Source organism: Macrobrachium rosenbergii, chromosome 33 (assembly GCF_040412425.1).
Source record: "Macrobrachium rosenbergii isolate ZJJX-2024 chromosome 33, ASM4041242v1, whole genome shotgun sequence".
Classification (NCBI taxonomy): domain Eukaryota; kingdom Metazoa; phylum Arthropoda; class Malacostraca; order Decapoda; family Palaemonidae; genus Macrobrachium; species Macrobrachium rosenbergii.
In genome coordinates, this window is record NC_089773.1 from 9241749 (window position 1) to 9257583 (window position 15835).

A 15835-nucleotide genomic window follows, 5' to 3' on the forward strand; every position below is an offset into this window, starting at 1 on the left:
ATGAAGTAAAAGTTCAGTGAATAATAGTGATTTCTTTCAACAGTGAGCTACAGCAGGGAACTGCAGGCAATGGGTTTGGGGTAATCAACATCCTCTATTGTTAAGCTCCCTTCCCTAAGGGTATACTCAAGCACACCACCTTCTTTTTAATTACTTATTAATTTTCATCTATTCATCTATTTATTTTATGTAATTATTGTTACCTACTATTAATGCCACATATTAATTTCTATATACGTAGAAATAGTTCAGACCAACACCCCTTACAACACTATACTTTACTACAGTGGGCATGGATTCTTCCCTATAATGTATTGTACTGATCATTCCCAAAGTTTGAACAAGTTGTGGGCATGCTTAAAATAGAGATTTATATAAAAAATAAAAAAACAAGAATTTGCATAGTACAGTATTTAAAAGTATGTATAGTACATTAGTATAGTATGCTGCTGTGCAACAAGCAATCAAACAACAACAATAGCATCCTTTACTAAAATGTTTTATGCAGCACAATACTCCGAAAGTTATTTAAATGTTTTACTGTTCAAAACACATTGTAGGATACTTGACCCTATGCAACAGGACGTTCGTCAGTCTGCCTGTCTAATCTACCATCAATACCTCTATCTCTTTCGCACAACACAATATTGTTACTGATGTTGTAAGGTATTTCAAAATATATTCAATCATTACACGAACCAAACCAGTCATATATTTCTAGAACTTGAGTGTTTGTACTTGTCTGTTTGTGTCACCTACAACCTCTCTCTCTCCTTTACAAACACACACATACACATCATATATCACTTACACAGGAGTGTAATTTCAAGCTTGTTAAAAATATATGTAGCAATACTATTATGTGGCATGGTATACGGAAGTGAAATTTACTTAACCATTACACCATTCAAAACACACTGTTGGGTACTTGAACTTGCATCTCTCCCTCTCTCTCAAATGTACCCACACACACATATAGTAGTTTTGAGCTTATCAATGATGTTTTGTAGCAATATTTTTATATATGTGGTGCAGTAAATAAAAAATGTACCAAGATTTTGCAATGGTCCTGTTATTCAAAGCCTATTAAGGATATTTTACAAATTTGTTGCCAAAAGGTTTATATGCACCAAATCTCAGTAATCGTTAGTTGTAGTATGCTCACTTTGCACATAAAGCTTTCTATAAACCACTAGGTAGCCTCATTAAAAAAGTAAAGTTACTATAAGTATAATATTTTATACTTAACAAAAGATGCATGTTCTGAAGAAATATATAAATTAATCATATATAATATCACTAAATACTACACGCTAGTTATATTAACTTAAGTACTTTAAACTATGCAATAATAACACTTAGTATTTTCTCATCAAACTTTCTCACACTCACAAACAACCACATCCAAAAAGTAAGAACAAAATGTACCATGAAAATTACCACAAGAGGATGTGAAATGGAAAATACTTCACAGACAGCAAGGATTATGGTCTGATGCTAACTTGTTGGAAAAACCTGCTCTTAATGTTAATGCAAATTTGATTGTTACAAATATGGCATTTTTCATGTTGGTAGCAGATTTTACAACTCACTGATATTCAGCCCTGCTACAATGTTGGAAAGTCTTGCCAGTGTGGTAGGCTCCTGTCCTGTTAAGTGCTTTTTAACGGGGTGGCTACAGTGTATAATGATTATATGTTTTTAATGTGTATACTATATATTAAATTCTATTTTTTTCCCTTTATCACATACAGATATTTTACTCTATCGGAGCTTGGTATGCAAGTTCATTGTGGATTCAGATGACCATATGAGAGAGAGAGAGAGAGAGAGAGAGAGAGAGAGAGAGAGAGAGAGAGAGAGAGAGAGAGAGAGAGAGAGAGAGAGAGAGAGAGAGACCCAGTAAAAAATACATGAAAGAAGCGAGTTATGTCCCAAAACACAACTAGGCTCAAAGGATGAAATGGGAAGGTTTAGAAACAATACCAACACTTAGTAAGAGGTTCAGCCAACCTCACTGACTCCATTACCAGAAAAAACCTTGTAAGATAGAGCCTGAAGACCTTCATGTTAGGGGAAATAAGTAAAAGGTAAAACACGAGAGGAAAACAAATCTTCCACCTTTGCAGCTAGTCTAAAAATGGACGGATGGAAGCATGATATTTAAGCACTGCCCTGCCAACAGGATCAAGAAAAATAATCACTGCTGCCTTGAGAGTTAACTAAATAACAGCAAGGATGGGCAGTTTGGAATGTTATAGTATGATAAAAAGATCTGCGGCTAAGTTACAGCTGCATAAAAAACCTGAAATTTTGTTTTAAAAAAAAACACTACTGTATATCAAGATGAAACCCCCTGATCAATAAATTTAGATCTGGAGGAGCTGGAAAATTGTAAAAACCTTACAAGACTGAGGGAACTGTGAAACAAATGATCCGACACGGTAGAGGAAAAGTCATAATCTGCAAACAGTGCTTTGCTGTTACAGTTACTGAGCAGTATCAAACTGAAGGTTCTATTCAGAAGTCTATATGCATCCATTATTTTCTTTTCTGATACTCAGAAATTTACATCATAAGTAACTAATTTAACACTAAATCACATTTCTGAGTGACAGAAAGATACAACTAGAAAATTAATTATAACATTTTAAACATTTTTGAAACAAAGATATACAAATTTTCTCGAGTTGAAATTTACTGAAAGAATAAAAATCGTATATCCAACAATTCACAGGTTTTGAAATCAGAGAAGACGTGAACTGCGTACGTTAAATATCACGCATCTGTCTAGTTTGATTTGTGTTAATATAAGACAATGAATCATGGTATGGTAATGAAACTTTTCCAAGAGAATTTGTCAATTTAAGAATAATGCTTCACGAAGAATATTAGGAGTCAAACGACAGGACTGAAAGAGAAATGATACCGTAAGGGATTTCACAGATGTTCCATATATATAAATTAGATAATGATAATTGCAGTGGTGATGATGATGATGATGATGAACATTTGTGCTGACTAAACAAAATAGAATTTTCCCTATTCTTGTTAAATCAAAGACTTGCAACAAGAACGTATTCATGGAGCAAGAGTCAGCAGGGGAAATCCATTACCCAAACAGAAAATAAAATTTCTATTTTTATTGAATTTTAGTTCACTGACCTGATTGCAATGAAGCTCTTATGTACTGAATATGCATTTCACTGCTATATGACTTTTCACAACATATATATGGTAACAGGATATTAACTGAGATAAATCACTTTGAATGCTCAAATAGAAACACCACAATCACAACACAATTAATTGACACCAGTATCAGAAAAAAGAATGGTAAATATCCGTCTACCTAAAAATATATTTTCAACCTTTGGACCTGAACCTTTTACCACGTCCACAAACTCCTGCAAAAGTTTTATTTTGATTATAAATCCCTTTAACAAACTACAAGTAATTATCAAAACTCCTTGATTCATGGCACACAAATAGCCCTAGATTACACAAACAAAATTCATCTACTTGTTCACCGGAAAACAGACTCCTTACTTAACATACTTTACTTTACAATATGGACTACTCCACACTACTTCAGTCATCAAGCAATTTTCACTAATGAAAGGTCATAAGCATGCCAGTTTATGTCAAATATGTATACTTTATACGGCAACTAAGCACCAGTAAATCTAAAACCACTTACAGGACCCCACATTAATGATGCTGTTGTCTAAACACCCAACATACAACTAGTCTCTAGTTTTGGAAACCTTACCCTTACTCTGTGACTGATACGCACTACTTCATTGTCTATCTACTAAATAGTCTACTTGATAATAATGATGAACTACAACCTATAGAAGCACTGGATTACAACAGAAGCATTTTAAGGCCGCTGAGTAGCATCAACCTATAGGCACTTTTTGTAGGCCCGATTCAGTAAGGAACTGTATACTTACTCATCCACCAGAAAGTCAATTTTTTTTGCAACTAAACTTCACCCTGCATTTTTCACAGCTACTGCCACAGAGCAACTTGTGTTGAAAATATCTCAAAAGAGCCAATATATATTCAATATGTATTCCAGTACCTGTGAGCTAGATACTAAAACTGGCAGTAACGTTTACACTCATCCAGCTGCACTTAACTTTGGACACTTGAAAGAGAAGAGCATCATTTTGCCCACCATATAGATTTTCATCTTGAAATCACATAGTAACTTCAACTATAAGCTCTCTCCGTTCTGCAGGGTATTTCAACACTAAATTACTTAAATACGACAAAGAATTATATAATTTCTACACTAAGGCGTCATAATGACTTTGGCCATAAAAATTTCCAAGCTTACTGAGCAGCATTAAAGCACGAGGACTTCTGTAATCAAATATTTTCCACAGAAAACAGTAGCTACTTCCTTAACAGAAGCCATAATACACAAATGCGCAATCAGCCTCAGCTATACAATCAACTGGCAATAGATCTTCTTGCTGATTTGATGTTCTGCTATATCACTGCACATGATGTTTACTTGCATTGTGTGCTGGTGGCAAAGCTTAACTCACCTTGTCCTATTCTACCACAGTATCTCTTTTGTACCACACTGAGCAAACTTTGGATGGTAGAGTGCATTGTGAATCGTCAAGTGAATTATGACCGTCGAAAGTGTGTACTGAATAAATATACTGAGACTATGCTCAAAAATATGAAGATGAAACATGACTCCAAAGGTGAGAAGGGGAAATTGCTAATGATATTGCTTGGGTTGGACTCAATTATAGTGAATACTCAACACTACTTTTGTTAAATGTTCCTGATCAACAATCCTTTGAAGATTTGTGACATCAAAATTTATTTTTGCACATAAGTTATGGGGTGGGATATGATCACTTGTAACTCCTCCCAGCCTTCACCTGACAAATTAATTATACTTCAAGTATCCCTAATCAAATAATTCCATTGCATTTGACTCAAACCATGTTTGTATAGGGTCATAAGGTAGGTAGAACGTAATAAATTGGAACACATCCATCTTTCTCACTTTACAATTGGTCATGACTGAACACTTCATCACAGCAGAACCACGGCTGACTGGGTTTCCTTTGGTGGAAACTTTTATAGCAACTGAATCTGATAACAGAAGCAGTGAAGGTACAGGATGAAACTATATTCTAAAAGCAACAAGTCAGTGTCCTGTTGGGTGCATCTATATTGTTCACAACAGTGATTCTACGGTCACTTATAATCCAACTCTGTAGCTTTAAAAAGTATTTTGGTAATTCAATTGCTAATTAAAATACATACAACAAACTAGAATTTAGTACAAATATATGTAATATGTGTGAGAAATATATTACAATGTTGCTTGATGGCAGTAAGAACAGAAAATACAGAATTAGGTTCTAAACGATAAAAGTTTTTTTTCTGGTATGTAAATGAACAGAAAATACAGAATTAGGTTCTAAACGATAAAAGTTTTTTTTCTGGTATGAAAATGAAAAGACATCTTTCCTGTACTGAATCTGGGAACTCATACATGTCTAAGGTTCAATTCTGCTCAAACGCCACCAAATTAATGTTTGTATTATTTATCAAGCATGAAAAAATTACTATTACAAACTTTGGCCAGACTGCTAAATTCAAGTCTGTCGGCTTTCCTATGCAATTTGAAGGATTTGTAGTTACGAGACAGATAAGATCGGGGATGTGAGGTTTGCATCTTAATCAGAGACCTCATGTGGGTCTCTTGCCTAACATAAAAGCCTGCGAGGCAAAATGCTACCTACCTAACGATGCCCATAATTCAGAACAAAGACACAATATATGCCGAGAAATTTACAAGTGAACCCAGAGCAAACAAGGTCCTGGCACAGAGGATTAAAGCTGAAAAGTTTTGTATGTTGGGACTCAACTTGAAAAAGATGCCAAACAAGCCTAAGGGGGGAATTAACTTGGACAAATTATTCAAGACCAGCTCCCTTGCTATTGAGGGGAGTCCTTGCTAGTCTAACTTCTTGAACAACCGACAATGATTACTTACCATTATCATATCATCATACATAAAACTTCAACACTGGAAGAAATCAAGTTGCATCAGCAGCCTACTGAGCTGCAAAGGCAAGGCAATTAAAAAAAAATCACACGCAAAAGACTTTGGGAAAAAATGAAAAAATAGGTGAAAACCAAGGAAACTTGGGATCAGCAAAGTGATGTGAACACAGTGAGCAACAACAAAGATAAGTGAGGAATCAGGTCAGGTAGCATATCTAGAGGTGACTGCCGTGAACTGTCGCCTATCTACTGACAACAGTTCGCGACAGTAACTCATACAAGGTGACATCTGTTACTGATATCTGGGATGCATGTGGATGTGCCATTCCAACAAGATTCTAGGCTGACAACCAACACTTGTCGTTTAATACCTCCAAAACTATTCGTCAAGAGAAATTAAATTAAATTCTACTCGAGTATTTGAATCAAACTGTTTTCCTGACAGAGGGGGACTGATCAAGAGACAGAAAAGTACATTATCATCACATTCTAATTTGGTAGCTCGCTACTGCAAGATACAACAGGGCAAATTTCAGAGGTTAAAGATAAGTAGAGTACTGCCTGCTACATAATCTGAATGAATGGTTCCCTGTAAAAAATGCAAAATATTATCACGTAAGTTATTTGTCCTTTGTCAAAACCAAAGTCAAGTTAGCTACACAGGTAGATAGAAAAGTATGGCTTCTCAGAAAATAAAAAATTACTGAAGAGTAACAGAGTAGTTAAAGTTTAAATAAAATAGGGTGCTTTTAAATAAACTGTCAAAACCAGTACAGGTTATAAGTTATTGTATTAGTACATATGAATCAATGGCTTAAATTAAGTTCGAGTGCTATTTCGAAGGTCAAATTACTCAAGAGCTTGCAAGGAGTTAGTGAATAAACAAGCATAGGGTATGTCTTTAAAATGTGCGCAAGCCTCCACTGCATGCAAGCCATTGATAATTTAGAAGGAAAATCATTTCTTGAAGAGGCCATGTCGCCTATAAAAAAAAAAAAAAAAGCTAATCCATGTACAAATAACAGTGGAGATGCGTGATTTCTGGACAAACCCATAACCCAAATACTCCCAAGAGAAGCATGATACAAAATATACACGCTGGTGAAAAAATTCACGTCTATAAGGTGGCTATACTGTGACACAAAACAAAAAAAAATGACTAGGCTTACATCAATGACACTGCATCGTACCTCACCCATCAAATTCTTGCATGAGCTGTGCAGAAGACAGATAAACAAGTTAGTGAAAACATTTAGCCATGGAAACTACTGCATCAGTATTCAATTATGAAAGAGAATGATCATTCTAAATTTTTCCACTGCCCCTACACAACAACAGGTTTTCTAAGTTGACTGCCAGGAATCACCTTTTTTTTTTTTAATTCTTCTACGATAATCAAAATGGAAATTTAATTATCAAACCTGTAGAAGCCTTAAATTTCTTGGAAGTTTTAATCACTAGGGAAAAGTTTCTACAAATTTTTGGATATTATAAAATCCTACATTATGGCTGAGAAGATTTATGCAATTAGTCGTATGTTAGGAAACAGATATGCAATATTTTAGCAGTAAAAATTGTGTTCTGACTTCAAGAAGACACACATTTACATTTTTACAGATATATTAGACTATTTTTACTCCGAGTGATGGCTCTATGTTTAATCTGGTTATGAGGTACAGTGCACTGTAGAAAAGATATTGACTCTGTGTCAGAAATGCACAAACACATGACTGGACTAGTACCTACTTCCGTTCAGTTAATACTGTATATTAAAGACATTTCCACGACTAATACAATCCCTCGTTTTTTTAGTTCTTTTATGCTGTTCAATTTCCAACAGAGGTCAGTAGTGAGAAATGATACTGTGATGAAATAAATCTTCTCTTTCATGTTGCTGGATTTACAATACTGAGAATAGTGTACACCCATTTTATAATGTTATTCAGTGAATGCCCATCCAGTAAACAGGGCACTCGTGTGAGATCTAGGATCAGGAATGTCTAATGTAAGCACATATGCAAAAATCAAGTCATCTAGTTTCCATGACTACAGAACAAATACAAATTACAGTAATACTAATACTGATTACAACACAAGACAGCTATTATAATGAGTAATAATAATAATTTGCACTATTAAAGACATAAAATACTTACTGAGCAAATAAAAAAAAAATAAAATCATCATCAATCTGCTACATAAAGTTAATCAGTTAAAAGACATCTTCTAATAAAAAAGAATAACTAAGCAAATTAAGACACAGCACATCAACATTGAGCCATACAAAGATAAACTTAGTCTTGTTCTGCTTGTAGATATTAATGTAAAACACCCAAAACTACTTGTTAACGACGTTCAAGTGACAAGTCTAAATTTTTCGTCAATGCATAAATACCATGATGAGTAACCTAAAACTGCTTCTCTCTTTTAGAATCCACTACCAATCTGGCAAGACTGATATGGGAAGCTATGCAGGGTATAAGAGACCTCATATTATCTTTAATAGACTTGCCATACAGCAGTTGTGCATCTTTGATAATCATCACTGAGATTTATGTCAGGTTTTCCTTCCCGAAGGTTAGACGTGAAGAGTTTTCTCCACCATCTTGTTTTGTGCACGTTCTGTCTGAATTCAAGGTTGGTCTAGGTCTTCATCTATCTCCTCTTTCACTTGTTTTCTGGGCCTCCTTGAGGGTTTTTTGCTGCAATTTTTGAGATCTCAGCCTATTTTCCAACTTCTAAACTTGACACAAATCCCTTACTTGCGACCTTATCTTCCTACCACACCATGACAGTGCGTCACAGCATTCGGCAGTCACTTCTCTAAAACTCTTCCATTGTCTTCATCAGTGACTGCATCCACTGTATACAGTACTATAAGCCTAATGCATGAACCATAAGCTTTGGCTATGCTTATTAACAGGGACACTTTTATTTAGTAGTAGTCTAGCAACCTCTTTCTGCTTCATCCCAATGGTGGATATTTTTTCAATACTCTTTCAATATTTGTTATGAGGTCTAGTGTCCCACAGGTAACAGAAATGTTCTACCTCTTCTGAGACTTGCTTTTCCACTGCAGCTTTGAGCTCTTCCAGCCTCACTTTCCCATTTTCTCTACTTACACTTCTAAGGTACTGAAAATCTCTTACTCGATGTATATTTAGTCCTGAGCATCCCTTGCAACGCCATCTATCACATTCACTGCCACGTACTGAGCTCACCTCCACATTTTTTTTTCCTCAGCATCCTCACAGGGACTTTGTTAATTGTACATTTCTTAGAATCCTTTCTAGTCACCATAAAATTTGTTTTGTTTGTGATGATTTTCAAATCTCTCTTCTAACTTCTGAACATTTCTCCAACTCCTTCCTGATTCTGCTGTAACACTAGGCCATACAGAGAATTCTCTAGGTCCTCTATTTCTGCACTCCTCTACAGCTTCTTATATTACTGTGATAAATTGCAGCAATAATAATAATAATAATAATAATAATAATAATAATAATAATAATAATAATAATAATAATAATAATAATAAAGTAGAGATTAGCACCACAACCAGAAAGTAAGAAATCAACTGAGAGAAGTGCTGCACTGAAACCCCTGGACCTGACAGCATGCAGGATGCTGGCTGAAGAACTTCAAGTCCATGCACAGAAAAACTTCCTAGGAAATACAGGAAAATGTTGAGCAGAAGAATGCACCTCACTAAAAATTGCCTAGTATGTAACTATAGGAAAGTGTAAATCTTAAGAATGTAACTCACTGGATGCCTGTTCAGGAACGTGTAAAACAAAAGAATGCAACACACTGGATGACAACAGCCAGAACATAACTAGTAAAGAAAGATCAAGCGTACAACAGTGCAAGAACAACTTCCAACCTATCATATGCCTGCCAACAACATGAAAATTACCAACAGGAAACAACCACCACTGCTCAGGAATAGGAAGAATACCACAAGAAATGCACAAGGGCCAAGGACCACCTCCTAGGGATATGATGTTGAGCAATTGTAAGAAAAGAAAATCAAACCTACTGCAGCATGGAATGACAACATAAAGGCCTTCAATGCAGTCCCTCAATCATGGTTGACCGAGTGCTGAAAGGTATATGGGGCTGAAAACTACTTGGTAACCTTAACTCTCCAACAAGATGCAGCACCTGAAGACAACCCTATCAACATCAGGAACCATACTGACAAAGGTAAACATCAAAGGAGGAATCTTCCAAAAAGATTCACTATCTCCACTACCATTCATCTTCATCTTTTATTATCATCCATCTATCCACTCCTCCGAGAGTATATCAAAATAATACAGTAGTCATTCCATATCAAAGAGGGCTAAGAACCAGAGTCTTAGAGTTGCGGATTCAAAACTTATACGAGGTAATCTTTATTAACAATGAGCAATTGAGTCTTTTTGACAAAACAAGATTCAATTTTACTCCTAAAAGACTACTTAAACCACACTAAATGAGTTCTTTTCACTTTATCCCGTCCTGAGGACCTTCTGCAAACTGGAGATAGAATTTCCTTGTTAAAGTCTGTCACCGTCCAATACCTTACTTGCTCCTTCAAATACCATGACATAAAAGAAGCAGGAACCTAATTTGCAATTCTACCTACGGCTGAAGAAAGTTGACGTACATGTGAGAAACAGACCTAAATAAATATTTAAGTGGGGAGGTCTCTGGTCAGAAAAGTGTGAAGAATTCATGGAGTTCAGAGGGCATTGTGATTATTAAAATTTCATTTATTTTATATATATATATATATTTTCATTAATTATACTTTATAACATCTGCCTGTGTTATACATTGTTAATTAAGAATGACAGTATTACAAAATGAAAATTTATCCTTAAAGAAAAGAAACAATATTTTCATATGAATGTTTGATCAACGAATGTACCCCATCAAATCTTTGAAAATAAAACTCCCATTATAAAGCCTAATTATTAATCCTCACATAACTCTCCATGATATTCATTATAGTACAAGAACTTGGCAAGTCTGATTACAAATTCATTTAGTCAAAAGAGAAAATGTAGCAAAACAAAAAACCAAAAAAACAGTTCAACAAAAACACACCTGCACTAGACCAGCTTAGCTAGCTGCTCTGCAGAGAATTATGCCAGGCATAACAGACTGCACTGTCATATGAAGTGTGGTCTGTCTGCAAGGCACGCAAACACACACACACACACACACACACTAAATGTTCAAGTGAGTGGTAGAAAGGTACAAATCCAGGCATGACTGGTCAGGTATCTTGGAGTCAAGCAAGCCAGGATTACAGGCAAAGTATAGACTGCATTTGTTTTGGAATCCTCTGTGTTGAACGCTTATTTGTTCTGTTAAGTAGGAAAATTTTATTTTTATTTTTCCATACTTGGACATAACCGGTAAGCAACAAAATCTGATAGGCTGATGTCCGTTAAGTTGAGGTGCCAGTGCTGTGATAAAAGTGATAGCGATAGTATCTCTCAAGTTGATATAGTATCAACTACAGCAAAATCCTTGTTGTGCAACAAATATCCAGCTGACTTCTTGGCTTTAATAGATCTGAGGGGGCTGGCAAGGGGCATGTACTGTACAGATGAATCCAATTCCCTAAGTGAGCCTTCTACTTTAATGCTACTATTGATATTGATACTAACTTTAAAACTGTCCCTGAACCCACTAGATGAGGAACCTTACACAGAAAAAGATAATAAACGGGAAAACCTAAAATACTACGCACGCGCATTGCAAAATACTCTGCAGAAAGACAAATATACAAATTTACAACAATTACCATAAACTGAATACACTTCATTGGTTGAGAAAATCACACTTTCAGACCAACTTACTAAGCAAAAAAGAGAGAAAAAAGGGCTGAAATGAAGTGATGGTTCAATTCTGAAAAACTACAAAAAGCAGGAGAAATTCCTCACAGACTTCTGAACAGCATTACAGACTTACAAACCATGAAAAGGTTGGCTGGTTCTTAAATGGGGTCCAGGTGGTACCTGCATGAACTCCCCTTCTTCTGTCTGGCAGACAAAAGATGAATGAATTTAGAAACATTTGGACAACAAATGTGGCCTAATTATGATTGATGGGGTTGAGATGAAACAGCCCAAATAATATACAGAGAAGGCAAGCTAAGAAAAATAATACACGAGCACAAAGAAAAATACAATCCTGAATTAAACAGTTGCTTTGTAAAGGCCCACCAACCTAAGTTCTATGAACAAAGGAAGCAACTACTCTAGCCCTAATATGCCACAGAGACATCTAGTGATGCTACACCTGCAAACTTCATATACAGGAGTGCAAGTCCAGCAACCTAATTGTGCAGGTTGGAAAATTATGATCTTGCCTAAATTCATGAATACATTACAAGGATACTTACTGACTCAAGCATACAAATTCAACCCCACTGAAGAATCAAAATGAACTAACAACCAGCCTGAAGCTGCTAATACAAATGTAATACCATCTGTACGACAATATTTACCTGAAAATTTATATGACACAAACAGACAAGGTGCATGCAGGAGAAATACAGTTGCTTTGTAAATTCTGTAAGAAAAAGAAAGTGAAGGACTATTCAATTTACACAGTAATTCTTGGCAAAAGACCCAAATAAGAACTGTCAGTCACGAATGAGATTTTTGGAAGAGTTCCCAACCCCACCAGGTATCTCTAGACTAGCTACTAAGAATTTTTCCTTTGCACAACAGGGTCAGAGACCATAAACCATGTTGTAACTCAAAATCATTATAAATTCAGGCATTAATAGTTAAAACATGTACATTATTTAGGAATCCAGAACTATATGTAATACTATGCATGTTTAACCCAAGCCTACATCCACTATCTTTCTGCAATGTTTCATAATGCATTTATATGTGTCCTTATTTAATATATACCATAATAAATATAAACTTACTAAATGATAACTAAAATGCATGTCTTAAATGTCTAGGAAGATTGCAATCATAGCACATAAATGCAGTCAGTAAATTTCCCCTTTGTTTTTTATAACATATTAAACATTAAAGCACAATATAATATGGGTACAATAAAGTATAGAGCACTGCATTAGCAAAACATAAGACATCTAAGAAGATGACAAAGAATGGATCTACCATAGTCTAGTGTATTCATACCTAATGATTCTCTCTCTCTCTTAAAACAAGATCATAAACACGAGTTATGTAGCCTACTTTGGGTAGAAACATTTCATACAGTACTGCGAAAAGTACAACATCTATAGAAACTGATGTGAGACATGTTTACATATACAAACCATACTCGAAACATATTCTCTCTCTCTCTCTCTCTCTCTCTCAATTAACTTACTAAGAAGTTACCTTACTTGATGGCATATATAGGACCACATCCCATAATCAAAATGAAATATATTACAAAAAAATCTGTGTGTTGACATGTATTTAATATAATCAAAATATATAGCTACAGTATTGAAGAAAAAAATTTGAACATAACAAGCACTTAAGAAAGCACGAAAAATCCTTTTAAAAATAATTCTACTGCAATTCACAAGAGAAAACAGTTGTAGCTTAGGTAAAGCAAAAAACATTTTATAATATTCACCTCCTCTGCCTTAGATGATGAACTCCAACAGTGATATTGAATTGAAGAGTGCTTCAATTTAAAACTAAAATAAATCCAAAACACAAAATTGCAAGTTGAACATATGAAATTACATAACGTCTGCGTACTGAAATAACATTTTCAGCACGTTTAATTCCGTAAGTTATGTAAACTATGTTTTTGTTATGTACAGCCTGCCATATACAAACACGTATGCATTACGTTAAGCGAGTTATGCACTTATTAGAAATCTCCTTCTCTTTATGTTACATATTTACTGACATTTATCTAATGCTATGCAGTATTGTACATAATACAGTAATGTAGTGTTACATATATATGCAGTTTACTGAATACCCTGTACAGTATTTTTCACTCTGTGTGCACATGCGGTACATAAGTGTTGTGTCATGGCAAACTATTCATTTACTCTCTCTCTCTCTGGGTGATTCTTTTTAAAAAAATATATATATATATATATATATATATATATATATATATATATATATATATATATATATATATATATATATATATATATATATATATATATATATATATATATATATATATATATATATATATATATATATATATATATATATATATATATATATATATATATATATATATGTTTGTGACAGAGAAACACTATGCTCTTCATAAAAGAAAAACTTTGGACAGAAGGATGAGAACAATGAGCAAATGCTCAGTAAGTACTTTGCTCTACATAGTTTGTGAGTTTGTGTTTGTTGTCTGAAGCACCAATGTGCGTATGTGTGTCTGTGTGTGTCTGTCTGTCGTCTCCTGCACCGACGTATGGATTTCAGCACTCTCCACACCACTGCCGGAGTTGGGCAAGCACAGGATATATTTGGTTTAAGATGTTAGGAATCACCTAATATAAAACTGTGAAAAATAGGTATTGTTTACTGATAATAAATGACAAAATGTCAGTTCAGTAGATAAGTGTGATGTCTTAGAATGTTTTCTCTCACACAACTAGCATATTCCCATACCTGCAACCCTTTGGTCCCAAGGGTGCCAGTTATGAAGATTTTTACTTTAATAATTAAAATGGCAGCAATAATAATGATGATATTTGAGTAAATACCCGTAATACCAGAGTATCAAAGGGTTTGTTTAGGTACAAGCATTAGTAATCTACAGCATCTTATTAAACGTAAGCCTACCGGATGCCTAAAATTTGCTTAAAAGACCCTGGTAAACACTGAAGCATTCTTGGAAAAACAGGGGGTCCTGGATGCCATCAAGTATGGTACAGGACTATGACAGAATTGAGTCCAGTTATACAGTACTATACTGAGGGGTAGAAAGCACCAATTCATAGTGCAGTAGACAAAATTTTGAAGAAAAATTACTTAGTTTTCTCTATTTCAATAATGTAAGGATCGAGTTAATTTGCTATTTTTTTCTTTTTTTCTTTTACTTAAGTTTTGATAACATACTGTACAAAATAAATGCATACTTTATTCAAAACAAATATAAAAAGAATTTTTTTTCTGTGACCCATTTATTTTCAATCAGCTGACTTCACTGCCCCTACCTACTCCAACAATAAGCATATCTTTTGGGAAAGAACAATTATATCAAATAATAATGTATTCATGGCTATAAAACCCATTACAAATACATATCATTCCATCAAAAACTCATACTAATTTTGATGTCCATTAGTTAGCAAATACTGTACTTGTTAGTTTTATCTCAAACATTTTAACTATACTTATCCATTATTAGGTAGTTTAGCCAGACCACTGAGGAATTTATTTAGCTCTCGGAGGCCGGCCCAAAGGCTTTGTCTTATTAATACTAAAAAAATAATTTTATTTACTAAATTACAGCTTTTTAAAAATATTAAAAATGCATTAACTGAATTGGAGATTTTGAGATAATCTAATCAAATGATTTTTTTCTATAACTTGACATCCATTGAACACTAAATTTTAGGCATTTACACAAAATATGTTTACTGTTAGTGCCACTTTACTTTCTGTACATAAAACGATTGGGTAATGTGGGTCATTTATCAATCATCCATGGACAACCAGAGTGACCAATTCTAAGAAGAGTCATAATTACTTTTTTAATATCATGAATTCCGTATCCCAACACTGAGCTTCATCCGTTTTAATCTGCTACAATCATATTCATTATTCTA

General features: G+C 34.5%; 1 protein-coding gene across 2 annotated transcripts in view; it reads right to left on the reverse strand.

Moving 5' to 3' along the window:
• Pkc98E (Protein kinase C) overlaps positions 1–15835 on the reverse strand; it is a 72322-nt gene that overhangs the window by 16625 nt on the left and 39862 nt on the right. Inside the window, exon 11 of one of the 2 annotated variants that reach the window (XM_067133343.1) lies at positions 7215–7260. The exons of the other annotated variant lie outside the window; for it this stretch is intronic. Coding sequence (XP_066989444.1) covers positions 7237–7260 — 24 coding nt within the window. The 3' untranslated portion in view covers positions 7215–7236. The remainder of the gene's footprint in view (positions 1–7214; positions 7261–15835) is intronic. 2 annotated transcript variants of the gene reach the window in all.